The 16,351-nt window shown below is 35.6% G+C and overlaps 1 protein-coding gene across 23 annotated transcripts in view; it reads right to left on the reverse strand.

Moving 5' to 3' along the window:
* AHI1 (Abelson helper integration site 1) overlaps window positions 1–16,351 on the reverse strand; it is a 152,312-nt gene that overhangs the window by 42,342 nt on the left and 93,619 nt on the right. For 18 of the 23 annotated variants that reach the window (XM_045572623.1, XM_045572630.1, XM_045572631.1 and 15 more), the window contains one exon: window positions 1,424–1,586. The exons of 4 other annotated variants lie outside the window; for them this stretch is intronic. In XM_045572623.1, the coding sequence (XP_045428579.1) occupies window positions 1,424–1,586 (163 nt within the window). Of the gene's footprint in view, window positions 1–1,423; window positions 1,587–16,351 lie in introns of those variants that run through there. One more of the 23 variants, XM_045572633.1, reaches the window with a different exon arrangement.

The following is a 16,351-nucleotide window of genomic DNA, read 5'->3' on the forward strand; positions in this document are numbered from 1 at the left end:
ATTTTTTGGAGATGACTGGGTATTAACTTGTCCTAAATTTTCTTCTACATTGCCTGATGTTTTTTTCTCCATTATGCATCTTCTTTTAAACATAAAACTATACCTGCAATAGCGTTTCAGATCTATAAGTCATTTACTGCTCAAGGAAAGAGAATTAAAACAATGGCACAAAGGATCTACAGAAATTTGTTATCTGAGAGAGAAGTGGGTGATTTTTGAGACATTTGGAACTTTTGAGGGGAGGAGTTTGCTGAAAGCAGCAGATAAGCTGGGGAAGGAAGCTACAATGAGACTGGGAGCCCTTTCGAGACTGGGCAGGGGGACCCTGGGTGCAGACAAGGTGGTAGAAAGTGCCAAAGAGAAAATATTTTATCTGGGCTTAAGCCAGGGCCCAGTAATCAGGGAAGGAAATTCTTCCTATGCCATTTCTTTTGCTCTCAAAAATTCAGAACTTAGTTTAGGAATCAATAGTACTTTTGCTCAGCCATTGTTTTAGTTAAATGGGGGTTCACAGACTAACCTAAAAAACAACTATTATCTATAATAATTACTTCTTTGCAGAAGCAAAAGACTGAATAATTATTCAAAACAGAGTAATCTCTAGGCTTCCCATGCTATTTTAAATCCTAACTAAATGATTTTAGTATTCTTTGAGGGGGGAAAAAAACTTAGAGATGACAGAGTTTAACTTCCTCACTTTATAGAAGGAAACTGAGGCACATCGGGAATAGCTGTGGAGGAGCTAGGATTAGAAATCAGTTTCCCTGACCCCTGAGCACGGTTTTTCACACCACATGATTAAGTTAACTACTGCTAAAATGATTCTTCTGAAGAAGCATTATTGTATTTCACCCCTTCCTTGTAGTCTTTCTTCGCAAGCTCACTGTGTTCTATTTTCATCTCTCAAGGTGAAATCTACCACTTTCAGAAACTGTATTTAGAATTCCTTCTCCAGATCCTTTCTTTTTCCTTTCACAAATGAGGGCTTAATTTTATTGAGAGTGAAACAATCTAGTGTAAATAGGTAGGTAATAGGTAAACAGTTAGGCCTGCGGTATATAAAGGAAAAGAATGGAAATTGGGGAACTAGAGGCTCTTAAAGTGTCTGTCACCTGAGTCACTGGGCAAGAGAAGAGATGACATATCAGCAATTGTGCTTGAAGGGCATGAAGCAGGTGCAGGGAAAAGGGGCTGAAGAAGGTTGTAGGGAGATGGGCAGGTCCCCTAGGATGAAGGTAATAGCTTTCTGGTGTACTAGTGCCTCCCCTTTTATTTCTTTTGCATCATGAAAAGGAAAAGCAATACCCATTGGTAAACATATGCAAAAGTTACAAAGACAGTAAATTAAAGGGCACAATATGATAAAATCTTGTACTATCAGTTATACCATTCTAGCAAACCAGGAAGGGAGCATAAAACTTACTTTCACTAGCCACATGATTAGCTGGAAAATAACCTTCCTGTCCCTTTCCTACGCTGCCATACCACCAGTCTTCATTATCTTTGAAAAACACTCGGATAATGTCTCCGCGATGGATGGTTAGTTCATCTGATCGATTCGCTGTGTAGTCATAAAGAGCCACTACCTAAGAGAGAGATAAGACCACCACAGCTTTATCACAACTGTACCACAGAGAAAACCCCCAACATTCACTTCCTCTTGCAGAAGAGCAGCTGAAACCAAAGCAGTACTTTGGTAAGCCTGAGGCGGTCTCAAGGTTTGCTAATGGGATCAAGGGTGGTGGGAACACAGCAGGAGAAGCAAGATAAAAGGCTGTGGGATTGAGAAATGGTTAAGAGCATTCAATACACTAAGATTAGCTTCAAAATAGCAGATGTTAATTTTTTTAAAATAAATTACTTGTGAAGCAAATTTAAAAAAAGGTCACACAACATTCACTTTCTTAGAATTGTTTTATACTACCTTTAGTTCCCATTCTCTGTGCTAAGCAGATGCATCTGGAAAAAAAAATCCTTCAGAATGTCAAATTTTATAAAAAGGAAAGCTCAATGGAACAACCCAATGACATAACTTCATCATGATCACGTGTATATTGTTCATGTTTTTTTTTTGAGATATATTTCTCTACAAACATGTTTCTGATATTTTATATCAATAATCTAAATATTTTGACTGAGCTTATCTCATAAGCTCATTTTCACCAGACAGAAACTTAAGAGGAAAAGCCTTTCTATGAACATCCTCTTCTCTGTATTACAATAGTCACTATATTTGATTTTTCCCCCCATTTGGAAAAATCCAAATAAAAATGAATGACTACAATGGCATTTACAAATCCCTTATAGCAATTATAAGAAGGAAGCAGACATCGACCCATTTTAAATGTGACACATTGTATAAAGTGGCATATAATATAAAGAATAAACAACGACTTTTTTTTTTTTAAATGGGATTTGAAAATTTACAGGTTATACAATAATATATGCAATAAAATTATGATATAATCCTTGGATTAAGGCAGAATACTGACTCATTTACTTAAGTATTTACTGAATTCCTAATGAGCCTGGTGCCATGCTAGCGGCTAAATATACAATGAAAAAGATAATTTCTGGAAGGGATTACAATTAAGGCTTTGCAGAAAAATAAAAGATAATTAATAAAAAGCAGGTGAAGAGATCAAAAGTGCATCTCAGGCCCAACTTGCTTAAGTCCAGAAAAGAGAAACCAAAAATAGTGCAATATGGTGGGAGCCGGGGAGTAAAGGTAAGAGCCCAGAAAGGTGGGGGAAGTTGAGGCTACCGAAGAAAGAAGTGGCCAGATCTTGCATGCTGAGAGTTCAGAAGCCTCGTAATATGGGCAACAGGAAGACAGAAGAATTTTAAGCACAGAATTCTAGAATAGTTTACAAGACTCTTTTCAGTAACTTTTAATTTATGATACTGCATTTGTGAACACACTAACCAGGAGATTGTGTTTTATTTTGTTGTGTTAATCCTCACCCAAAGATATCTCCCCACCCACTGATTTTTAGAGAGAGTGGGAGGGGGAGAGACACACAGAGAGAAATATGGATGTGAGAGAGACACACTGGTTGGCTGCCTCCCACACATACCCTAATCAGGGTCAGGGATCAAACCTTCAACCAAGGTGTGCCCTTGACCGGAATCAAACCCACCGCCCTTTAGTCCATGGGACAATGGTCTAACCACTGAGTCAAAACAGCTAGGGCAACCAGGAGATTTAATGGGTAAATTTGGAATTAACTATTGTCACTATATTGTACAAGGGCAGTAATGATATTTTTATTCAAATGGCACAAATGCAACTTCTATTTTACTGCTATCGTTGCACAGTCTCTAATTTACAAAATACTATGCAGGATATTGTTTAAAGATTACACATCTTTTATACCATTTAGTATATTGATGCCCAGTTACTTATGTAAAAGTGGAACTTTTGACTTTTCCCTCTGTTCTCCAAATCTCTTCTCCTTTATTCTCCTACCTGGTGCTATCATAGAAGGGGAAAGCAAATTAAAATGTTTTGAGTGCCAGCCATGTTCTATGTACCATGCTAGTTGCTTATGTAAGTTATCTCACTCAACTTTTATGACAATCCTGGCAGGGTATAAATTACTATTTCAATGTCATAAATGAGAAATGTGATGTACAGAGAAATTTAATTACTTGCCTAAAGTCAAGTAAACTAGTAAGTTGTACAATTGGGACTTAACGTGAGTTTTTTTTCCAAAACTAAACACATTTATAGGCCTTGTTTATCTAGCATCAAACAGGGGGAAGAAGCAAAAAAGAGGAAAAAATGAGGAACAGGAAATCTTACTCACTCATGAAAGATAAGACATATTTTTGGGTAGCAGTTCTAAAGTAGTCAGCTGTGCTGAGAAGATCAACTATCCTCAGTCACCTGCAGGTCCACTGTATTTCTTTCATTATAAAATCCAGCATCAAACACTGGGGGTTTGGTCCTATTGTTCCTCTGCCTGGATTTTGTACACTGAGACAGCATGGCTTTGATGACCTTAAGCAAATATGAGGTCAATGTATGTTTATTTATCTGGAACCAGAGGTGGCTGCTGGGAAGGAGAGCAGGAGAGATGTAGCATAGGCAACAGATTCATTCAGAACGTCCCACATTAGGCTTAAAAGCTTGGGTGGCCTACTGATAATCTGGAACTCATCCAACTGGAGTCAGAAAACTTGTCCTGATGGCTCACCAGGCTCTGTTGAAAAGGACCCCCTTCAGAGGGACAGAGGTCCAAAGAACTATGATTCTACAACTCAATTTTCCTATTAAAGTATCCAATGATTACCCTTGTTACACAAATACAGCACACTACTACTTTCACATGGCTCTTTAGTCCTTGGAAATACGTTCCATGCTCTGGGTCCCTGTCATGGACTTAACTGTGAAACACTCCTCCTGAAATTCATAAACGGAAGCTCTAATCCCCAATGTTTCTGTATTAGGAGATAGAACCTTAAAGGAGGTACTTATGATTAAGTGAAGTTATATGGGTGGGTCCCTAATCCAATAGGACTGGTGTCCCTATAAAAGAGGAAGAGTTACCAGGACCACACATTCACAGAGGAAAAGGCCCTATGAGAACACAGTGAGAAGGCAGTAGTCAACAAGCTGAGGACAGAAGACTCAGAGGAAACTAACCATTCAGCCTATAGAACTGGGTCAAATACATTTCTGTTGTTTAAGTCCCTTATTCTATGGCATTTGGCATGTCAGTCCTGGCGCACTAACCCAGTACCATGCCCTGATGGTGTCAGATGAATCGCTCATTACTAGCCCATGTTAGTACTACCAGTGGGCAATGCCACACTCATACCCATTATAAGTTCCCAGCTTACATTACTGTATTTTTCACTATTACAATACTACCTCCTGGTATAGAAATAATGTTCTTATCGCCAAACTCCATAACTAACATCCAGAAAGGTGATAATTGTGAGGTTATATCCCCCAAAGCAAAGGAACAGTCTTGAGAGCATGTCACCATCAGACCATCTCTCACATTTAAGTGCAAAACTGCTATACAATGAGGAACCAGTGTGTTTCACACGCCGACAGTCCACATCTGGCAGTGCAGTTATGACCATTCTCACCACACTGATGGAAGCCACGTGGCTCCTGAGAATCTGCTTATATTCTAGTGTGTGTCTCATCTGAAGACCAATTAGTCTCTTTGGAACATCTCTGGACACATAGTAACTTCTTTGCTTATTTTAATTTGGCAGAGGATGCTGCATAAATCATATCTCCCTCATCTCCAATGAATTTGTTGTTGTCTCCCTATTTCAGGATAACTTAGAGCAAACCGTAAAAAATGGGGGAGGTGGCAGATGAAATTGGGACCTCTGGCTTTGGCGTGATCAGGCTTCTCTAGCATTACCTCAAAGAACAGTGAGCCTTTAGTCATGTTTGTGTAAGACAACTATATTTTTTACTCATTGCCTTGTTATTAAAATGAATGGAATGGAAAAAAAAAGTTGGGAGACACAACTATTTCTATTTTCTTCTTATTCTGCTCAGTCTTGTCATAGACTGTTCTTGACCATTCTCTTGATCATTATCTTCTATAATGTACCATTCCTTGCACACAGTAGTCTGGTATGTAGGTATGGCAGAATATCTTTGGCAGTATGTTACAGAAATCTTTCTGCAATAGTAGTTTAAAAACACAAGTTTATGTGCCCATGTTGGTAATGACAGGTCTGAGAAATGAGATGTTCCATAAAATCCACTTGATCAAATTTTGCCCACTCTTCACATATTTGAAACAGAGTTCCCTCTCTTTCTCAAAGCTTGCGGGATTGATTGGGCATAATCATGGTGGAAGTGCCATTTTTTTGGACATACATTTTTCAGTCTTCCTAGTAGCGCTTGCCAGATATTTTTTGGTTTAACCAGTCTGACAGGCTGGTATAAGCCAATTAAGGGAATTCCTCTTTGTACTGAATTACCTTCTGATTTTTTCATCATTACAGTTATCGCTGAAGAATTCTCAATGGTTCTTAAAACTAGTATACTGAAGGAACATTAACCAGTATTGTTCAGCAGATGTTCCCTATATGTTTATCCATAATACAACCCCAAAATCAATATTCATAATGGCCCCAAGCCATTCAATACGCTACATTATGTTGAATAAACTCCCGCCACCAGTCCGATACTTGTGCCTCCATACCTAGGCTTTTCAGCTTTTCAGCGCTTGTGCTCCTTTCTCTTTCAGCCAGCTTTCCCATGGTTCTGAGTGATAGGCGTTTTGTCTTTTAGTTGTTGTTTTGAAATTGTTGTCCGAGGCTGCAGATTAGTTGTTTACCTATGCCACCATCTTGGTTTTTCCCAGCCTACTACTTTCGAATGGTTCTCTCCTTATGGAGTTTTATTCTATGCATATGCAGATCATGGCAGTGCATTAGGTGCACCTCTGCCAAAGACTTGTTAGGTCACTACTTATGGTTATTGGCAGGATTATCCATCAATACAAGGTGAAAGAAAAAGCAACATCTTACTAATTATTCTATGCCAGAAGCAGTGCTAGAGTTTAATTCACATGAACTGAAATGTGTACATTTTTTGTGTTAATGATAAATGCAATTATAACCTTATTACACTTTTGGCATCTTTTAAGAAAGCATATTAAGGTTCAGTATAGAAGTATTTGCTACACTTAACTTGTGATCAATAATAAAACATTTGTTCTTTTTTATCTCATATATTTACTCCTCAGGTATGGCCCATCTCCTGTTCTCTTGGAGCAACCTTTGGTTTCGTGACTTGCCTTCTCGACATACTGGAATAGAAAGCAACTTACATACAAAAACAATTAATTGGAGAAAAAGGAGAATATATTTCTTTGTGAAGATTACATAAAGACTATGCAGAAATGTGTATGGTCAAGCCAGGCAGTTCCATTTACAACATGGTTTATTACATAGAACATGATGTGATTGAATTTTTTTTTAAACTGTTAAACCCTTAAGAGATCGTATACCTTCTGGTTGAGATAAAGTATAATAGATTGTGGTTTCTGATTCTGTTTGCTGCTTCTTGGACATTTAGAAAACATGCTTAATGAATTCTATAGAATTCTGAGGACACACCCCACAACCCCTTCAAGTTTTAAATTACTTCATTATTTATAAGAGGTCTAGGTATATAACTTGTAGCATTTCTTATGCTTGCCCATAGAAACAGACAATTTCCTTGGCCAATAATGATGTTTCTCACACAACCAAACAACCATTTTACATCTTGATCCAATTTTTTCCCATGTATTTCTTGAGTTAAAATGGTTTCAATAGCGTCACCAAATAGTCTTTAGACCCTTCTGGGTTAAAGCACAAAACAGCATGCTCCTATCTTGTAACTGTTTCTGTTCTCGTTCTACACATATAGGTTTTTCTTTCATATCAGTCTTGTTAAAGTTTCAGGGTCACCTCAGAGATCATCTGAGTTGCTATTAATAAGAGAGTATATTTGGTACATATTCCTTAAATTCTGTTACCAACTCCTTTTACATTGAGAAATGAGGCTAGCCTGACCACAGAGAAGCATATAAGAAAGATATCAGTCACTGGATGAGATAAAGATCTTAGATGATTACAGTCTTCCTGAGTGATCATAATTTTCTTGTCTGGCTGTGTTACAGAGTCCCAGGATTCTGCTTGAGTCCTAATGGTGATGCTGACTGTGTAGCAGTGGAAGAAGGTGGGCACTTACCCAGCTGGGAAGGCATCACTGGCATAGCTCATGAGTAGCTTGTCTTGCCCACTGCCCTGTTTTGCCAACCACCACACACTAGACTAGAGGATCACTGCGCATGGCAATGAGACATGCTGCTACTGAACAGTTTCTGGGCATAGTATCTAGGCATGGTCCTAGCTCCCACCCTAGCTATGCCTGCTCCTTGCCCCTCAATAATTACTTAACAAGTGAAATAAAATGAGCTTCAAGAAAGTTTCATTTCTCAATGATGCCAATAAAGGAATATTTTTGTCTTTACTATTAAAATAGAAAAAAATACAACAAATAAAAAACTTACTAGAAAACCAAATTTAACAATAAATTCTGAGTTGAACAGAAGAGCATTATTAAATATTCAAAATACTCCTCTATTAGTGACGCTGGGACTATATTTTATTTTACCAGAGGAATAAAGAAACATACAGCCCTATTTCTAGCATCATGTGATAGAAATTACATAGTCTCTTATAATTACTTCCATGAATACTATGTATGATGATCCTAAACATATTTATAAAAAAGAAACCAATTTTTGCAATTTTTAATTGATTGTATCTGGATAATAATAGATTATGACAATAGAGATAACAGAAGTAAATAATTGCACAGTTTATTGTCTCTGTACTAAACTATTTGTTTTGATCCTGCTGTATAATACTAATATATGTGAACCTTAAACATTTCATCAAACAAATATTTGAAAATATTTGATTCCAAATACCTTTTGGTAAAGTAAATACCAAGGTTAATGGAAAGAATACCAAACTATAAATCAAGACATTGAGTTTCCAGTCCTGTCTGGGCCTCCAAAACTTAAAGTATATCACAGAACACTCAGACTGAATGTCTGTAAACTAAGGGAAGTGTAGCAGATGGTAATTTGGTAAAAATTCGATCATACCAAGTACTCTAATAACTATCCCAAAAGAATAGCATTCATAAATTTTAAAGGAAATTCAACATTTTAACCTGGTGGATAATAGTGTGCTGTATTATCTGTAACCATACATGAATCAGAAAAGCTGGTTTGATTGCTGCAACACTACATAGGAAAACCTTGTAGCAATCATTAAAACAGTAAGGACAAAACATTTCTTCTGAATTTACCATGTGGAAACACTTCTTTCTTCTTTGGCAAAGAGGAATGGCCTGACCTTCGGAGTTCACAAATAAGCTGCTCATTTTATATGGTGATTAGTATTAATTAAAGCTTTTCTTACAGAAATCACAATTCACCTGATGTTTTAGTGAGTTATTCGTACTTCACGATGGCTCTAATGTGTATCTTTTTATTGTTTATTTCCTTCAAAAAATCAGGACAATGATGCAGATGTTTAGAGGCTAGACTATATATTTTTTGTTATTAGCAAAAAAAAGAAAAAAGATGATAGTGTACTTTAATTTTTTTTTATTGGGAGGATTAGTAAACAGCTGATTTTGATCACTGGTTTACATTAAAGTGAGGTTTCCAGACCACAAGTGACACATTACCTGGAAACTTGTTAGAAATGCAAATTATTGGGCCCCATCCCAGACAAACTGAAATCATTTAGTCTAAGTTTTAACAAGCCTTCCAGATAAGTCTGATACCTGAAGTTTAGTTAATATTTTATTTAAACATATTTTATAAAACATGCACACTATTTTTTGCACATATTAAGTGATGCAATTGAATGGGTAAGAAACAATTTAAAATATAAAGGCAAATCTTATAACAAATTGTTACTGGCAAAACTTAAAAGTAAGCCTGTTCCTCCTTTCCTATTAGTTTTACTTGCCTTTCTTAGTTTCCCTCTTGTCTCAATGACATGCTGACCTGCTCTAGATTTGAGTAACTTAACATCGACTTTGTCATTTTTTTCAATGAGATCATGCTCAAACTGCAACCAGGAGTCATAGTAATCATTTCTTATGTTTTCCTACAACCTCCTTAAGAATTAGAAAAAAAATTAAATAGAAAAATAGCAAAATTAAAAAATTAAATCTGTTTATCCAGCAATTATTAGATATCTATTGTATCTCAGTTACTCTTAGAGGCTGGGAAGATAGTAGTTTCTCTACTTAAAAAATATATATTATTAATTTTAGAAAGAAGAAAACATCAATGTGAGAGAGAAACATGGATTGGTTGCTTTTCAAGTATGTGCCTTGACAAAGGATTGAACCCACAGCCCAGGTATGTACCCTGTCAGGGAATCAAACCAGCAACTTTGTGGTACACAGTGGTTCAACCAACTGAACCACTTTGGCTGGGTTGTTTCTCTACTTTTAAGTTGACAATGAATAGTAACAGGGTGCACACTAACACTGAATATTAAAATAATTTATAAACAAAAATAAATTCAAGTATTTGCAAATATCATATTCATAATTTATAATCAGATTTAGTAGTTATAAGTTTTATACTTCATACGCAATGCTTCTCAACCTTTCTGATGATCTTAGGCGACCCTGCTAGTGGTTCTCAACCTGTTGAGACCATCGGAAAACACAAATATTTATATTATGATTCATTAACAGTAGCAAAATTACAGTTATGAAGTAGCAACGAAAATAATTATGATTGCGAGTCACCCCAACATAAGAAATTGTATTAAAGGGTTGCGGCATTAGAAAAGTTGAGAACCACTAGTTTAAAGCAATGATTAATAGAGATTGTGCAGAGAAATATATCCCTTATAATCAATAAATATATACATTTATATGTATTTACCTTAGTGCATTTATTACTTGGTTTTATTTACCTATAGATGCTACTTTCCCGGCCAGGTCCTTTCCATAGCCACAAGTGTTGTTAGAGGTAGTAAAAACTTTAAAAATATATGTATACATACAAATTTGTAAATATTAAAATACAAATATTATTAATTAAAGTTGGCTAAGGATATAAACATGTGAATACATATATATTAAAATAACAAAAATAAAATATATATAGATATATAAGTGATGGAAGGATCTTCAAAGAGATAGACCTGTGGTATTGCTACAGAACTACTTTAGAAAAGCCCTTTCTAAATTTGGAAAGGTACTTAAAGGAACAAAAATGTCTAAATGAGTTACAATTTTCATTGTTCTCTTTTAGAGTGAGGTATGGGTCTATTTCTCTGTGCTTAAATACATAAATAATAGAGGTAACAGACCTATTACTTAAAAATAACATGAGGTCTGGAGACAAGTCTTTTGAGAATAAAATTAAATCTCTCAATTGCAACTTAGGTGGTGATATGAGATTTCCTAAAAGAGCACTCCTAATGACATTTTTTAAATGTATTATCAGAATTAAAATTATAAACAATTTCTAAAAACATAAATTAATATCTCATTCCTATAATAAATATCTCCAGTGTGTGCTACACATATGGCACTTCACAAAGATAGTAGGGGAAATAGACATAAAGAATACAGTTTTTGACCTAAAGGATATAATTAAGAAAAATATATTGTTTCAAATATTATATTCTTAAAATACTTATTCTTAAAGTTTAGCATAAATTAATAACTTTATAATTATCTGCTTTTTTATGAACTATTTTGTTTAAAAACATCTCATTTAGATATTTTATTCAACCAAGGTTTTAAAATTCACTAGTTCTAAAACAAACATAAAAATCTTAGTTTGTGTTTTTCTCAACATCATGTACATCTACCGTTATCATGTCCATACTACCCAAAACAATCTATAGATTCAATGCAATCCCTATTAAAATACCAAAAACATATTTCACAGGACTAGAAAAAATACTTCAAAATTTATATGGAATCAAAAAAGAGCCTGAATAGCCACAATAATCTATAGAAAGAAGAACAGAGTTGGAAGGATCATAATACCAGATATCAAGCTATACTACAAAGCCACTGTAATCTAAACAGCCTGGTACTGGCACAGTAGAGGCATATAGATCAATGGAACAGACATTGCCTCCTTTGTCAATAGTATTTGACAAAGGAGGCAATGGAGTAAAGACAGTCTCTTCAATAAATGGTGTTGGGAAAATTGGGCAGGCACATGAAAAAACAAATGAAACTAGATCACCAACTTAGATCATATACAAGAATAAACTCAAAATGAATAAAATATTTAAATCTAAGTCGTGAAACCATAAAAATCCTTGAAGGAAATGTAGACAACATATCAGACCTTTCACATAGCAAAATTTTCACTGATACAATGCCTAGGTCAAGAAAAAAAAGGAAAAAATAAACAAATGGACTGCATAAAAATAAAAAGCTTCTGTACAACAAACCATCAACAATGAAGAGAATTCAATGAATGGGAGAACATATTGGCCAATAATACATTTGTTTAGGGGACAATTTCCAAAATATATAAGGAACTCATACAACTCAATGAAAGAAAGACAAATAAACCAATTAAAAAATGGGCAAAGGACCTAAACAGACGCTTCTCCAAAGAGGACATACAAATGGTGAGGATGCGGAGAAAAATGAACCCTAGTACACTGCTGGTGGGAATGAAGACTGGTACAGACACTATTGAAAACAGTGTGGAGTTGCCTCAAAAAGAAATAAATAAATAAGCAAATAAAGAAAGAAAGAAAATAAAATATATAAATTTTTAAAATTTAAAAAAAATGGAAGAACACTGTCAAAATAAACTTTTTAAGAACTTTAACAATTAGCCAAATGTTTATAACAATCCAAGGAGCAATTCAAGAAAAAGTTAAATTCTGATAAACACAGCAAGCTCTGCGGAGTTTAAACTTGCCCTATTTTCATAACCCTCTTGCCAGCTCCATGGTAGCTTTAGAAATCAAAGACTCACAACTATGGTATCTCTGAAAACCAGCAGGCTAGCAGTCACAGGAGAGGGCAGAACAGGTTCAGAGAGGTACACTATATGACTCTGTGGCAACAGCTCCATTCTCAGGACTTGTCTTAAATTGATGTGACTCAGCCAGCTGTGTGAACAGCCACATCCCTAGGCATTTGTCCAAAAACAGTTGCAACTTAGGTGGTGATACAAGTTAAGACAAATGAGGGGATGACCAAACTATTAAAAGGAAAATGACATGTGTATATAGGGTACTCTGAAAAGCTCCAAGACACTCCTGGAAATCTAAAGGGCCACATGCATGTGCAGGACTGTGTGTGCCCAGGAAGACCAGAGAAGGCTCTAAACCTTCACCTCTGGCTGACCTTGACAATCTGCGTAAACAGTGCGTGAAATCTTTGTAAGGGAGAGTTAGAAACTGCCTACTGAAGCCCTGAAACACGTCCCAACACACACTCAGAGCCCCTTGGAAAAGGCTGCAGGATGTGGTTCCAGGCACTTAAGGAAATCTCTGTCCAGTCATTAGCTGACCACTGAACTAAGTGGACACTCCATTGGTTGCACAACACACACACACACACACACACACACACACACCCCACACACACCAAATATAGACTTTACACAGAATTACCCCAGGAGATTCACTAACTAAATTAGTAGTAAAAGTAACAACAAAAGTGACAAATCATGGAAGCGTGGGATAGAGAATCTGATTTCAAGGTTTGCCACATTATATTATCTCAAATGTCCAGTTAGCAACAAAAATTTAAAAGACATAAAAAAACAACAACAGTAGAGTATGACCCTATATGGAAATTAAAGAAGTCAATAAAAACTGTCCCTAAGAAAGCCCAGATATTGAATTTATTAGACAAAGACTGTTAAAAGATTTTATATGTCAAGAGACCTAAAGAAAATCATGACTAAAGAATTAAGAGGAAGTATGAGAATATATTAGCAAATAGAAAATATCAATAGAAAGATAGAAATTATTAAAAATATGTAAATTATGTAGTTCAAAAGTACAATATTTAACAGAGTGACTACCTCAACAGTAGTTCTGAATTGGCAGAGAAAAGAATTAGTGAAGTTTTAGGATAAGCAAATTAAGATTATCTAAGGAACAGAGAGAAAAAAGAATGAAGAAAAAATGACAGAAGCCAACATCCTTTCCCAATAAAAACACTCAACAAAGGAAAAATACAAAAGAACTTTCTAAATCTGATAAAGGCTATCCAAAGGATGGTGGATCTTATTAAATGCTTTACCTGTATCTGTTGAAATTATTGTGTGAGGTGAGTTTTTGTGCTTAATGCTATTAACACTGCCTATTACACTGACCAATTTTCATATATTAAATCTTCCCTTCATTCCTGGGACAAATCCTATTTGTTCATGATGTATCATCTTTTTTACATGTTGTAGATTATTAGTATTCATAAGAGATTTTGGTCTGCAGTGTTTGGTCAGTTTTGGGATTACAGTAATGCTGATTCATAAAAGGAATTGAAAAAAAATGTTCATTTCTATTTTAATTTTTGGAAGAGTTTGTAAAAGATTGATGTTTTTCTTCTTTAAAACATTTGGTGCAATTCACCAATGATGCATTTTGTGCCTGGGATTTTCTTTGTGGGAAGGTTCTGCATTGCTACTTCAATCACTTTATTCTTACAAGTCTATTCAGATTTCTTTTCTTCTTCAGTAAGTTTTAAATTGGGCCTTTTTATGAATTTATGTCCCTACCATCTAGGCTATTTAACTTGTTAGCATGCAGTTAATAACAGCACTCCTTTATCATCCTTTTTATTTTTCTAAGGTTAAAAGTGGTATCTCCTTAATCATTCCTGGTTTTATTAATTTGAGTGTTACCTATTTCCCTTCATTGTGTCAGTCTAGCTAAGGGTTTATTAATTTTCTTGATTTTTCAATAATCCAACTTTTAGTTTAATTAATTTTCTCTATTCTGTTTCTATTTGCTATTTTCTTTATTTCCATCCTAACAGATATGCTAACTTCAATTACATTTCTAAAAACAAAAAATTACTTCTACATTTGATATAAACCCTGAATCCAATTGATGTGACTCAGCCAGCTGTGTGAACAGCCACATCCCTACGGCATTTGTCCAAAAACATATAACAGATATTTTAAAAAATATATATCTAATATGTAATTATATAGTACTAGTAAAATATAATAATTTGCAAAATTAGAAAAATGGAAAAAGGATTTGAATAGATTCTCCAAAGGAGATATACAAATAGAAATTCCAAAGATGCTCATATCATTACTAACTAAGAAAAATAGAAACCAAATCATCAGATACCCCTCCTTTCCCACTAGGATGACTATAATAACAAAGACAATAACAAATGCTGATGAGGCTGTGGAGAAACCGAAACCTTCATATTTGGCTAGTGGGATTGTAAAATGGTCCAGAGCCACTTCAGAGGACATTTTGACAGTTCTTCAAAATGTTAAACATATATGTAACATGAGACAGCAATTTCAGTATTAAATATATACCCAAGGTAACTGAAAACATGTCCACATAAAAACCTGTATGTGAATGTTCATATAGCATTATTCGTAACAGCTAAAAATGGAAGCAACTCAAATGCTCATCAGTGGATTAAAGGATAAATAAAATGGTGTGTCTACATAATAGAATCTTTTTTTTTAATGTCTCCCATTATTTTTTAAGTGAATTTTAAAAAAATATATTTTATTGATTTTTTTCAGAGAGGAAGAGAGAAGGATAGAGAGCTAAAAATATCGATGAGAAAGAATCATCGATCAGCTGCCTCTTGCACACCCCCTACCAGGGATGTGCCCACTACCAAGGTACATACCCTTGACCGGAATCGAACCTGGGACCTTCCAGTCTGTAGGCCGACACTCTATCCACTGAGCCAAACCGGTTTTGGCTACATAATAGAATCTTATTCAGCCATATAAAGGAATGAAATTTTGATGAATGCTACAACATGTCATGGAGGAACTTTGAAAACATTATGCTAAGTGAAAGAAGTCAGATAACAAAAGGTCATACATGATATGACTGTACTTATATAAAATATCCAGAACAGAGCAGTCCATATAGACAGAAAGAAGTTTAATATTTGACAGAGGCTAAGGAGAGAAAGCAATGTGATGAGGGTAACTACTAATAAGTATGGGATTTCTTTTGGGGATCACATTGAATATGTTTTAACATTAGAGTGGTAATGGTTGCAAGACTCTGTGAATACATTAAAATGCAATGAATTGTAGACTTTAAAAGGGTAAATTTGATACCATGTTGAATTATATCCAAATGAAGCTATTAAAAAAAAAATCATAGAACTATGGCCATGAGAGGTGAAGTTAGTTATAAGGAATAAAGAACACACAAGAGACCATCTCTCCTCCAAGTTAGAGAGGAGAGCCTTGATCCCCTCTATGGAAATGGAAATATAACACAATCAGAAAGCACTATCCTACATAATAAAGAGGTAATATGCAAATTGACCCTCACACCCTTGCACTAATGGCCAACTCCATGTGGACAAAGATGGCCATCACAAGATGGCTGACAGGGAAGGGTAGTTGTGGGCGATCAGGCTAGCAGGGGAGGGCAGATGGGGGTGACTGAACCTGCAGGGGAGGATAGTTGGGGGGGACCAGGCATGCAGGGGAGGGCAGTTAGGAGTGACCAGGCCAGCAGGGGAGGGCAGTTGGGGGCGACCAGGCCTGAAGGGAAGGGTATTTGGGGGCAACTGGGCCGGCAAGGGAGCAGTTAGGCATCTATTAGTCTGGCAGGGGAGTGG

This window comes from Pipistrellus kuhlii, unplaced genomic scaffold (genome assembly GCF_014108245.1).
Source record: "Pipistrellus kuhlii isolate mPipKuh1 unplaced genomic scaffold, mPipKuh1.p scaffold_m20_p_5, whole genome shotgun sequence".
Lineage (NCBI taxonomy): Eukaryota > Metazoa > Chordata > Mammalia > Chiroptera > Vespertilionidae > Pipistrellus > Pipistrellus kuhlii.